The 12,929-nt window shown below is 44.7% G+C and overlaps 1 protein-coding gene across 1 annotated transcript; it reads left to right on the top strand.

Annotated features, from left to right (window-relative positions):
• The first annotated feature begins 1,866 nt into the window (after positions 1 to 1,866).
• GPR83 (G protein-coupled receptor 83) lies at positions 1,867 to 6,703 on the top strand. The gene is made up of 4 exons (XM_040056126.2): positions 1,867 to 2,253; positions 3,119 to 3,244; positions 4,275 to 4,408; positions 5,224 to 6,703. The coding sequence occupies exons 1-4, from the start codon at positions 1,867 to 1,869 to the stop codon at positions 5,846 to 5,848; spliced, it is 1,272 nt and encodes a 423-aa protein (XP_039912060.1). The 3' UTR covers positions 5,849 to 6,703.
• Positions 6,704 to 12,929: the final 6,226 nt, after the last annotated feature.

The following is a 12,929-nucleotide window of genomic DNA, read 5'->3' as shown; positions in this document are numbered from 1 at the left end:
AGCAACATGGGAGACACGTGACACAGAGAGCTTCCACTGGGCTTTTCCATAACCCTTTGTGGGTATTTTGGGTGTCCCTGCCCAGTGTGTGGTTGGGCCACTTCCTCTGGATGACAAGACACAGAATGCAGCTCTGAGGAGGATGTCCTTGAGCTGAGCAGCAGCAGCCTGGGTTAGGAGGTGAAAAGATATCCTGCTCTCCTGGATGCACCTGGTCTTCAAAGGCAGTGGCAGCTCTAGCTATGTATGTAAGGGTACCCTGCTAGAAACTGAGAATTGGATCAAGGAGCATAAATAAATGAATGGGATACAAATTGTAGTACAGGAGAACAGGATGTAATAGATGTGAAACAGTAAGGGTTGGTGTTTGAGTGGCAGAAGACAGAATGCCCTTATGCACTGGCCAGCAGTGCTGGAAAGGAGGGGGACTTGGGAGCTGCTGGAGCAGCATAGCAAGCTGGGGGACATATGCCAGTGACCCCTCTGTTCTCATCCCAAACCTGTAAGAACACTGCTCTGTCCTACTTTCTGCTATTTTCTTGGGCCTTTATTTGAGACTGGTTTCATGACAGCGCTTCTGAGTGGGACAGGTCTCTTCTCTCTGAATGGTCAGGTGTGAGTTCAAATGGACAATTTTGTGGAAGAAAGACTGGCAGCAGTGTGCAGAGTAGCACTGTGGCTGTCCCTTCTGCTTTTCTTACTGTGTCCAGCTCCCGAGGAGTGGTGAAGAGAAGGCAGCCTGAGCAGTCACAAACATCTTTAGGAAAAGATTTTTCCCCTGTTGAGTGACCAGCTTATAATACAAGCTTTTCAGATAATGGTCATTTAAGTAACGGTTAAATACTATTTTATGTATAAAACCAGCTCTGGCTGGGATTAGTTGACACCACCCCATCAGATCTGTCCTCAGCAGAGGTGCAGCACTGTACATGTGCACTTGGGAAGTGGCACATCTTTCTGTGTTAAGATCTGTGGGTCTTGGTCTCCCAGTCCTGATTTTCTATTTCCTGCTGTGGAGAAGGCAGAGGGAACACACATGCTCCCATCTCATCAGTGCTTGGGACCAGCATAAAGCTGCCTTTTGCTTTGGATGCTGAACTCACTGGGCTGGGACAGTTCCTGCTCTTTGTCCTTTATAATCTCATCTTTGTAACTACCTCTATTTCTACAAACCCTAGAAAGCAGTTTCACATCAGACTTTTATTCCTTCAGCTGAGAGGAAATACCTGCCAAAGGAAAACACGAGTATTCCATGTCTTTCTGAGACAAAAAAAAAAAGGTCTTTGGAAAAAATACTGTAAGTACAATAAGGCAGCTTATTATTCACAGTTCACCTGTTACATTCTATTCTATTCTAGTCTAGTCTATTCATTATGCTAAGAAATAGGCTGAAATTTGCCTGCCAGACCTGTAAAACAGCTCGGATTTGACCTGTCCTGGGAGAGAGCAGAGCTGGCACACATGCTGCTGGTGTATAAACAGCATGTGATTTGCTGGTAGAGAAAACGGCTTCTGACATCCTAAGAGAGTGATTTTACCTTTCTCACAGATGTACTTACCTCGGAGTAGCTCCCGGGAGCGCAACTGCGTGGAAAAGCAGCACGTCAGAGCACAAATTATGTCATGCAGTCCAATGACTGCAGAAGATCCCGGCTCGGAGCTCGCCTCGGGATATAAAGCCGGCTGAAGGAGCAAAAGTAGCGGCGAGCTGAGCGGGAGGGAAGCACGCTGCGGGGGGCAGGAGCATCTCCCGGCGGGCGAGCCGGGGCTGAGCGAGGCGAGCGCGGCTCTCCCGGCGCACGGAGCGGGTCCAGCTCTCGCGAACGAGTTCTTCCAGAGCTGGAGGAGCAGGGAGGCATCCCGGAGATGTTATCCTGCTTCGTCTGGCTCACCCTCCCCGACTTGGTTAACGCCTTCGTGATCCCCGGAAAGGTGCCCCTCAACGGGAGCTTGGAGAAGACTTCTGCGGTCCCGAACGCGTCGGGTCTCTTTTCCTGGGATAACGAGAGCCTGGCCGACTGGCGGAGCTTTGTGGACAGGAGCCGGTACGGAGCGGAGTCGCAGAGCGCCACGGTGAAAGCCCTGCTCATCGCGGCGTACTCCTTCATCATCGTCTTCTCCCTCTTCGGCAATGTCCTGGTGTGCCACGTTGTCATCAAGACGAGGCGCGTGCACTCCGCCACCAGCTTGTTCATCGTGAACCTGGCCGTAGCCGATCTCATGATCACGCTGCTCAACACGCCTTTCACGCTGGTAAGAGCGGGCAGCGGCGCCGGGCACGCCCCACCCCGCAGGGGAAGGGAGCGCCTCAGCCTTTCTCGGACACGGGGCGGCCCGGGAGGGCGGGGGATGCACCACCACCATCTACCCCAGGGCTAAAGTCCATTTCTCCGGGCCTCCGCGGTGCCATAAAGGCGCTTTGGTGGCTTTTCCTGCTTTACACTGCTCAGGCAGTGCGTGGATGCTCTGCAGATAGCTATCCATTCCAAATTGCACCCATTGGAGTTGCCTTTGGAAAACTCCACGTGTTTTTTCTTCTCTGATTCCTGTTAGCTAGTTGAAGATTGGAAATTACCCATTTGTTAAGCGTGGCCCTGATAGTACTTCAGCGATAATAACCTTGCAGTGATTGCTTAGTACTTTGTAGCATCAGATCTTTTTTCCTTCTTCTTTCTTCTGAAGTATTTTGAAAGTATTGCTATAAATCTCTTGGAAAAAAAATAAAGGCTCATCATCGTTAAACAAGCTGTTTTGAAAAGCTGTAGTTTGCTTGAAGTGAGATAATATGTACAGGCCAGCCCTATCCCATAAGGAGGGATTAAAAAGGAAGAGCAAATATATTGACTCAATAGTAAGGCTGCAGAAGGACACACTGTAAATAAAACAGAACAAACATCTTTGGTACTGCACTGCTGTATTGTTCTGGAGGATATTGCCAGGCCACTGAGCAGCAGCAACCTATCTTTTCAGGATTCGGAAGCCAGAAAATTACACAATTAAACAAAGAACCTGCTATCTTATAAGTGTCTTTTACACAAGGAACAAGCACAAGGAACTGTGTACAGGAAATGTACCTATAAGCAGTGGCATGCACAAAACTAATTGTCTTCTTTTTTAGGCTCGTTTTGTGAACAGTACCTGGATCTTTGGGAAGGGGATGTGCCATGTCAGTAGGTTTGCACAGTACTGCTCCCTCCATGTCTCTGCCTTGACCCTTACAGCCATTGCTGTGGACAGGCACCAGGTGAGACCTCTTTGAAGCAGAGATGGAAAGCTTGGGAGGGCATAAGTAAACTGAGAAGGGATGATCCCATGTCCTTTCCCTTTCAGCTCCCTGAGTACCATAAGATTCAAGGGGAGCTAACAGGGTAGGGGGGGCAGTTCCAGTTGTCAGAACAATTTCAAACCCACAGCAAGGCAGGAGGTATCCATTGCCTTGCTACCTCTTCCAGCTGAGTAGCTGGAGCTTTTATGCAGTAGATAATCCAGTAGCTCTCAAACAAGGAGGAAGATCAAGATCCTGATAGGAATTTATGTGGACAGCTCTCCTTTGGGGAGGCTTGTCCAGCACCAGGGTTGTAAATGACATCCTAGTTAACTTTGACAGCTCTATCTATCTCTTGATGTCCCGGGATGTCCCACCTCCTGTTGCCCTGAATACTGGAGATCTGACTGTAGTACACTGGTGTTTGTCACAAGCAGCTGTGGCTTGTTGTTGATTTTGGGCTTAAAACTGGGGACAGTTGAGTATTATCAGCTTGGAGTCACCCAACGACTGTACAAAACTGTTTACAGCTGGCATTTTCTGGTAGAAAGATTGTTTCCAGAAAATGCACTGACTATCAGAAGCATTCCCATGGAGGTCTGGTTAAACCCTTTGGTTCTTTGGGTCAGTAATACTGAAGAGTTTGAACCTTTTCTCCTCTCTCTCTCTCTCTCTCTCTCTTTTTTTTTTTTTTTTTTTCTCTATTAAGGAACTTGAACCTGTTAATGAACATAAGTTAACACCTCCTGGTATGCAGTTTTCCCCACCTAGATGAAAGTACTGAAATGTGAGGGTTAAACTAGGATCTGACTTAAACCACACTTCATGGTGTTAAAATTCAGGTTTTCATGTACAGCTTAGAGTCATTGGGAGCTGGGTGAAGACTGTACTGCTTACATGTTAAATTACCGCGTTAAGTGATAGATTTAAGGCTGGAAGATTGTATGAAAAAAAAGTATAATTTTTTCCAGAAATGTAAAAAGGCCAGATTTTGGTTTGTTTTGCACAGGTTATAATGCACCCCTTGAAACCTCGCATATCTACTGGAAAAGGAGTTCTCTACATCTCTGTAATCTGGATCATGGCAACTTGTTTTTCCCTACCGCATGCTATCTACCAAAAGCTCTTTACCTTTGAATACAGGTAAGGATGTGCTTTCCTTTCCTCCACAGTCTCCCTGGAGGCCAAACTCTGAGCAGTCATACTTTGGTATGTTCTACTGAAAGCCTTTAGCTTATGTCAAGGTCAGTCAAATATGGATGTAAACTAAAATTTTCATCTGATTCCTTTTGCAATGTATCATGTCCTGTCCCTTTTATTTTTTAATATTTTATCTTTATTCTGTCCCACTAATCACACAAAACAGGCTAAGAAGTTAGAGGATCTGGCTTGACCCTTTACTCCTATACACTGGCATTTTATGCCATATACCAATCTGACCTGTTTGGGCAGACCAGAAATGGGAAATAAAAAGTCAACCAAACAACCAACGAAACAGAAACCCACTAAACCCCAAGAGGTTTTAATCTACTCTTTAGCCATAGGAAAGTAGATAAATCTGCCTCAGCCGTCAAGAGCCTTAGTATTTGGAAAGTGCTTTAATGAGGGAAAGGTCCTTAATATGTGCCAAGACCATGTTCCTATTTGCCAAAGGACAGAAAATAAAACCTGCTTATGCGCAGCTGGAAATTTTGTAATTGATGAAATTCATAAAACTATCATAAGGTCATGAACGCCCATAAGAAATTATCAGCACGCTGCTGACTGGCTGCTCCATGGCTCAGATCCTTGAAGAGCAGAGCTCTGCTCAGCTGTGACATTTGTGAGATAAACACGGTGTTTTCTTTCAGGCCCTGTGGCAGGAGCCCTCTCCCAGCTGCCTCCTTGTTTCTGATGTACTTATCCCGCTGTGCCTGGCCACATGCGCCTCTCATCCTGTCCCATCTCTCCATTTGCAGTGAGGATGTCACCCGGTGCCTGTGTCTGCCAGATTTCCCTGAGCCTGCTGACCTCTTTTGGAAGTACCTTGATTTAACAACCTTCATTTTGCTCTACGTCTTGCCCCTTCTGATCATCTCCGCTGCCTACGTGACGGTGGCAAAGAAACTCTGGCTGCGCAATGTCATCGGGGACGTCACCACGGAGCAGTACTTTGTCCTTCGCAGAAAGAATAAGAAGACCATCAAGATGCTGATGCTCGTTGTCGTCCTCTTCGCGGTTTGCTGGTTCCCTTTGAATTGCTACGTCGTCCTCCTCTCCAGCCAGACCATCCACACCAACAACGCCCTGTACTTCGCCTTCCACTGGTTTGCAATGAGCAGCACCTGCTACAACCCCTTCATCTACTGCTGGCTCAACGACAGCTTCCGGTCGGAACTAAAGGCTTTGCTCAACATGTGCAGAAAACGCCCCAGGCCCACGGAACAGAGGCTTCCCTCCGCAGTCCCATCCTACCGACCGGCTTGGCCAGAAAACGGCAGCTTCAAGAGGACGCAGGCCCCCCATGTCTTTCCGCCGTCCTCCACCCTGCAGTCGGGGAAGACAGACATCTCTGCAGTTGAGCCAATAGTAGCTGCGAGCTAAACGGTGACCTTGGACTGCACATAGATTTGGCAAGGGCTAAAATGGTGGGAAGATGTGGAGCCCTGGCCACACAACAGGTGATAAAACCAAGGAGGAGGTTCTGCAGGAGGCAGTATGATAGAGCTGCATGTTTGATGCAGGCTGGTGACAATGGTGTGGAGACCCTAGAAGGGAGAAAGTAAACCCTTCCCAGGAGGGAACTTTAGTCTTTGTCAGGGTGACTTTGGACCGGCTCGCAGGATGGGATTCTCTGCATATGTGTTGCTGTTACCTGCATGACTAAGACTTTTCAGAACTAGGACTGTGCATGTGTTTTGCTGGTACTTAAACAACAGTCTCATCACATTAGATCTCCCTTCCCCTCTTCTGAGTCTCCTCGTAACAACGTGGAAATGGCAGAGATGTAGACCTTTAGGTTGCTATCTGAGATCCAGTGCAACTGAGTAGGAAAGTATCTTTTCTGAATTGGGGTCTGAAAAGTCAAGACCTGTTCAGAAGGAGTGAACAGATCTATTCCTTGTTTGTTTGGTTGTTTGTTTGTGTGTGTGTGTAAATATACTTAGAGAAGTGGAGGATATGATAGACATAGAGAAGGTTCCTGTGATGTAAGAGACTCCTATTTATCAAAGTTAGATTTGAAAAAGAGTGGAAGCCTATTCTTCAAGTAAGTAGATGTTTTTTCTTCAAATAGATTACTAAACCAAAAAAAACGTACAAAAAGGTGGACATGCCATTCACAGTTGGACAATGGATAATTAAGTGCTACTGTGGAATTGGACTAGAACCAATTCCATTGTCGAGTTGCTGCTAATGGATCACACAGTTTGGCTTTTTAACTTGCCTTTGAATATTGCTCTCTTACCTTGTAAAACACCTGTGTACTTGTCACTTCAGACATTTGGTACATTTCATACCAACTAAAAAGTTAGTTCTCTGGAATCAGTTCTTAAATGAACTGCCTTGAGAGAAAAAAAATATATCTTTGATATCATCAAGTAATAAAAGTGGAACATTTATCGGCTACTTATCCTTCCTCCGGTGATTGTACAATTTTGGTGCATTTAAGAATAGCTGAGATGTGTCCTATTTGGACTGGCTTAAGAAATATCACAACTGCAAGAGTCTGAAGTAGATTTCAGAGCTTAATGTTCTTAGCAGAAGAAAATATGGGTTTGAATAAAAAAAAAAAAAAAAAAAAAAGGCAAAATCCCAAAAACTGTATCTTATATTGCACAAAAAACAATACCTCCTTGTGCTGTGGAAATTAGCTTGAACATCACAGTAGGGTGCCCCTATTCCACGTTTAACTTGCAGCATTTGCAGCATTCAGCAGTGAAGTGAGAAAAATCTTATTATAAATGGGGGGAAAAAAAAAAGGTGAAGCTGTTCTTCTCAATGTCCTGTAATAAACTTACAGTTCTGAAATAATTTTAAACTTTGTTCAGGGTTTTCACACCTCATTATTTAAAGAGACTGAAATATCTACCACTCCTTGCAGCTAACCTGCCCTCGCACAAATGGTTATCAGTTTCTCAGTGAATCCAGTGCCACTTTACTGCCCTTTATCAATGCCTCTGGAGTTAGTATATTTTGTATCACTGATCTACAATCAAATCTTTCCTCCTGCCTTCTTTGACCTCTTATATCAAGATCCATTTCTTCCCTCAACACTTGAAACACCTCAGCCCTGAATTGTTCAGGGAGTTGAACTGGATGATCAGTGTCGGTCCCTCCAAATGAACCATTCTATTCTATTCTATTCTATTCTATTCTATTCTATTCTATTCTATTCTATTCTATTCTATTCTATTCTATTCTATTCTATTCTATTCTAAATTTCTCAGTTGTGCAGAGTTTGTGAACCATTCTCCCCACCACAGAGGCAGCAGAATCCAGCACTTTACTAGCAAATAAACCTCTGAGAATGCTGAGTACTTTAGTAAGATGTTCTTTCTGAAGCCGAAGGAAACATCTTAAGATTCACCATTTGGGGTGCAGTTGTCATCCTGCTGTATATGAAAAACATTGCTGTAACTCCAGGAGACAAAATCCTCAAATTCCCATTCAAATGCTGCTGCTGGGTCTGAGTGGGGCTCCTGCAGTTACAGCTCTGAATCCTGCACCCCTGCACTGCACTGGGTGGCAAAACTTTCTCCTCCAGGCTCTGCTCAATCCTGAATCTGGGCACAAGGGAGCGATGCAAGAAGTTGAAGCTGTTTGATTTAATTCAAAGGAACAGGAGGGATGGACTGGATAAAAAGAAAAGAACAGATTGGACAGTGAACTTCAGGAACCTGTCCAGGAATGAACAGGTGGCTGGTGTCCAGCAGAGGGACAAGTGTCAGAGGGACAAGTGTCAGAGAGACTTGGACAAGGTGGAAGAGGGGAACTTGGTTAAAGCAGCGGTTAAAGCCATTTTAGCACACTGTGTGTGCTACAATGTACTCAGTGTGGTACAGTGTAATTTCTAATCATTAGCTAATTTTCATGTTCTTCATGTCTGATTTGGGATTCTGGACAGGCATTTGGCATTCACCAGTGCTGCTGAAATCAGTGGGGGTTTGTGCTCTGTGCACACAAAGTGCAGTACAATACTAAGTACTCCAAAAATATTACGTTATGGTAAATTAATTTGGGCATCCAGGCTTCATGGGCATTTTTTCATTTGACCCCATCTCTCTTGTAGACCAAAGGGTTCTTTTAAAATTCTAATACAGCCATTGGTGCACAAACTGCATTCAGATGCCTTCTTAGTGAGTGTGAAGGGAGGATAATGATAAAATGAGACACAACGTGTACAGAGCGTAGTAAAGCACCCCACCAATGCAGGTGTCTTCATACAGGGGAAGGTTTAAGACTCGCCCCAAAACCTTTTAAGGAAAGAACACTAGAAGCTTATTTGCTCTCCTGGCAATAATTGGCTTAGTGCCAAGACAAAAACACTGATAAGTCTGTTTCTCTATTCCTCAAAAAAGTAGCTATTCTCTGTTGGGTTGTTTGCCAAAAACTCCCACCTAAATCGTCCAATACTTAAGGGAGGACACGAGGCTCCTCAGTGCTTTCTTGAGATGTTGTAGCAGGTGGGTGGCACCTGTCCCTCCACGGTGTTTGGCTTTGTTCTTTGTTTTTTAATGTTATTTTCTTCTTTTATTAAAACCTTTTGGCTTTTTCGAGACATACTCAACCATGCCATCTCACTATTGATTTAAGCCATTTTCTGTAAGGTGCTGGACATGCTCAGAAGTATTGAGAAATTCAATAAGAGTGGGGATTAATTTTCCATTTGGTGTGTGTTTTCCTGCTGTAGCTGGAGTTTTTGATATCTTTTGAATTTGGGAGATGTTGTACAAGGCACTCAACAGCTGTTCATTGCAGGAGATCTGCATAGCCCAGTAACAGGCATTTTGTGGGAAAATGATCTGCATTCAGAGAATACGGTATCAGGCACATGAATAAAGGAACTCAGTTAGGGTTACAAAGATAAAGTTAATGCTGGCATCTCCAAAATTTTGAGTGGCTGGCTCTACAACGTCTATGGTCTAGTGTGTTTTGAATTTTTCTACTCAAAAGTGCATTTTTATTTGTATTGAAAATACTGCTTTCTTATTTTTCTATTTTGTAGAAAAATATTGTAACAGGCCTAAGAAAAATAACTTGCAAGTTCTAGGAATTCATGAATATTAATTCTCAGTTTCTAACAACATTCCTAGTGTTTTATTCATATGCTCTGTGTAGAATGATGCAGAGACACTGTAAGGGAACAAAGAAAGTGCCGTGACGTATTTTGCAGCTTGTGCTATTCTGAATAGTACTCAAGGGAAAACAAATCCTTGCAAACACTTCTTGCTTTTACACATAAAAGGAGAATAATTCTTCGAAGCAGACTGAGATCACACAAGGAAAAGATGACAAATTTCTCCTGCACAGAAGAAAGGAGCCTCAGCTTTGGTTGGTTGTTTCTGACTGCGGGGCAGTCCACCTCTTCTTCTGTCAGGTGTGGGATGAATCTCTCCTCTTAGATGATGAAGATGAAAAGGTAACTTCAGGAATAATAATTCCATTTTTTCTCTGGCATTTTCAAAGGATATCAGACGCCGTGTCCAAGCTATCTTTATTTACTTCCACCCTTTCTATAGAAGAAGTACTGGGAGATCCCAGAAACTTCAAAATCACAGTTTTCTGAGAAGCATGAACCTCTAATTTCTTTAATGAATGTATTAACTAGCCACAACTAGCTGTTACAAACGTGGTTTTTATCTCTGGCAGGCACTGATCTCTTCTCCCTGGTGACCAGTGACAGGACCCAAGGGAATGGCCTGAAGCTGAGTCTGGTGTATTTAGGCTGGATATCAGGAAAAGGTTCCTCACCCACAGGGTGGTTGTGCACTGGAACAGGCTCCCCAGGGAAGTGGTCATAGCACCAGCCCGACAGAGTTCAAGGAGCATTTGGACAACACTCTCAGGCACAGGGTGTGATTCTTGGAGTCCTGTGCAGGGCCAGAATGATCCTGATGGGTCCCTTCCAACTCAGGATATTTTATTATGGGGACTCTTAAATATTTGCATATTGAATGTGAAACTTCAGGATGTATTTTGATGCAGTTCGGGCAGATCACAATTAAGACAGTCTGGCTATAGAAGTCATTAATGGTTCACTCTACAAGACCATGACATCATTGCCAGCTACAGACTTGTCTCCTTATTCCAAATTTGAGGCTGCAATTGTGCACTGAAGCTACTGAGCTTATGTTGGGCTTAGCTACAGCTGGATGAAGCTGTACAGCTCTTGGATGAGAACAACTACATCTGCACAGCACTGAGCCATGACCCGTGAGTGCACTTTGTTGTTTCAAGAGCTCCAGGGACACCTTAGTCCTCTAAGTAGCCTGACCTGGAAATTGCACGTGGACACAGAGAGAGAGCTTTAGAATAGCAGTTTCCCAGGAGACTGAGAATAACTATTATTCACATCTGCCTTATTCATAGGGCTCTTGAGTGCCGGTGAGAGCGCAGCCGGGTCTGGCGCAGCCTTGTATCGAAAGCACCGCGCCGCGAACACTCGCACCCGCGAAGGCACCTGCACCACCGAACAGCCCTCGGAGGCTTGGCTGGGAACGCCGTGCCTTCCCACAGCCTCGGTGTGCAGTGCCGGCCGCTGGCGGCTTGCCGTCTCATTCCTGATCTTCCTTGCGCCACCGAAGGGGAATGAGGATGGGATCCTCCTCTGCTCTCCCCATCCCGCGCAGCCCAACAGAAGGGCAGCCCCTGCTCCTTCCTGGGTGGGGGGCGCAGTGGCCGTGGGAGAAGGTTTGCACTGGCATTAAAGAAACGGAAATTCTTTGGTCCATCCTTTTTTCTTCTGGGTACAGTGTTCCCATAGCCTGTCCTCTGGCTTGCAAGTCTGAAGGGATTTCTGAGTCACGGTGCCCCAAAACTTCCCGCCTCTTGCCTTAGGCTCAAAGCCATTAATGATAGATAGAGAGGCAGAGTCACATCACAATGTCCTGACCAGGAAAAAATTGCCTTTATCTACAAAACAAATCGGTGCCTCCTGGCCATCTGCCGCAGCTTATAAACTGAGCGTGGATTATCCCTTTGGCCACTCTGGGTTAGCTGTTCAGGCCATGCCTCCTGCCAGCTTCTTGCGCACCTGCTCTTTGGTAGAGCATGGGAAACTGAAAAGTCCTTAGCTGAGGGTAAGCACTGATCAGCAACCACCAGAACATCAGTGTGTTATCAATATAATTTTCATACTGAGTCTGAAACACAGCATTGTGCCAGCTACTAAGAAAAAGGTAATTGTATCCCAGTTAAAACCAGGACACCAATTAAATAACTGAAGGTCTAACAAATGATCCCTGGCTCCAAGGTGTCAGCTCACTGATTTCCACAGCATGTAGGGTTAGGTCCATCTAGAGCAGACCAGATATGTGGTGGTACACAGTGCTTGATTCCTAGCCCCTAAGGTCACAGGAATATGAGGCTTTTAGGAGATAATTACATTTTCTTGTGGGTTGTGGTGTTTTTTGTGTGTGTGTGTGTTGTGGTGGTGTTTTGGTGTTTTTTTTTTTTTTTTTTTTTTTTTTTTTTTTTTTTTTTTTTTTTTTCCCCAGTTAAAAATACTATGATGTGACAGGTCTGTCAGAGGTCACCAGTTTTTTAATAACATGAAGTTAAGGGCATGTATCAGATGTTCTAAAAGCACGTCATCAGCCTCAGAAGGTACAAAACTTGGTGGGCTATGTTGGAAGGACATGTAGGATGGTGATAATCAAATTGTTATGGTCACATCCTTAGTGATTTTTGGAAGTTGCTCTAGAAATGAACTATTTGCCCAGGATTTGTCTTGAAGAAGTCCTGATACAGGGCTCCAGAATGATCTGACACTTGAACAAGGAGGAAAGCAAGGACCAAACCCTTGAGCTTCGTCCCTGGTATTCCTGTTGGGCAGTGCAAAGACATTCCAAGACATGCAGTCAGTACCCTTAGGCTCTGTTTCTCAACCTGCAGCTCAGATTCCCAGCAGAGGCCTTGTTCTGAGCTCTGCAGCAGCATATATTTCTCTCATCCCAACTGAGCTCAGATAAGAGGGAAAAAGGCAAACAAAGCCCCCAATTCTTTTGTTGTGAATGGAGAGATTTCACTGCTGTTGGTTTAGGTACATGAAGTTTGTAAGAGTGCAAAAGCTAAAGCAATTCAAAGGTAGCAGAAGGAGAGTGAGCCCAGGCTGTTCTCATCCCTGGACTGCTTACCCATTCAAATGCCCTCAAAGGCACCTAGCACTTCCCTGGACTCTGTGAGGAAGGGAGAATCTGATTTTAGGGGACAAACTCAGCAGCCCCTGGGTTTGGTGGGAGTTCATTAGCAGGCCAGGAATGTTGTTTGCATGAAGGTGTTCAGTTAATCTCAATGATTATAAAAAGTTTGAGATAACTAACATCAAAGAATCTAGAGAAACAAAAGAGAAGATGCAAATTCTACTACCTAAAAAGATTAAATAATGTTTAATTACATAATTGAATAATTTTACTACCTAAAAAGATTAAATAAAATATTAAATACTGTGAGTTCTTCGTCGCAG

Source organism: Hirundo rustica, chromosome 2 (genome assembly GCF_015227805.2).
Source record: "Hirundo rustica isolate bHirRus1 chromosome 2, bHirRus1.pri.v3, whole genome shotgun sequence".
In the NCBI taxonomy this organism is placed as follows: Eukaryota; Metazoa; Chordata; class Aves; order Passeriformes; family Hirundinidae; genus Hirundo; species Hirundo rustica.
The sequence above is the reverse complement of the archived record's forward strand: the minus strand, read 5'-3'. Positions and strand labels throughout refer to the sequence as shown.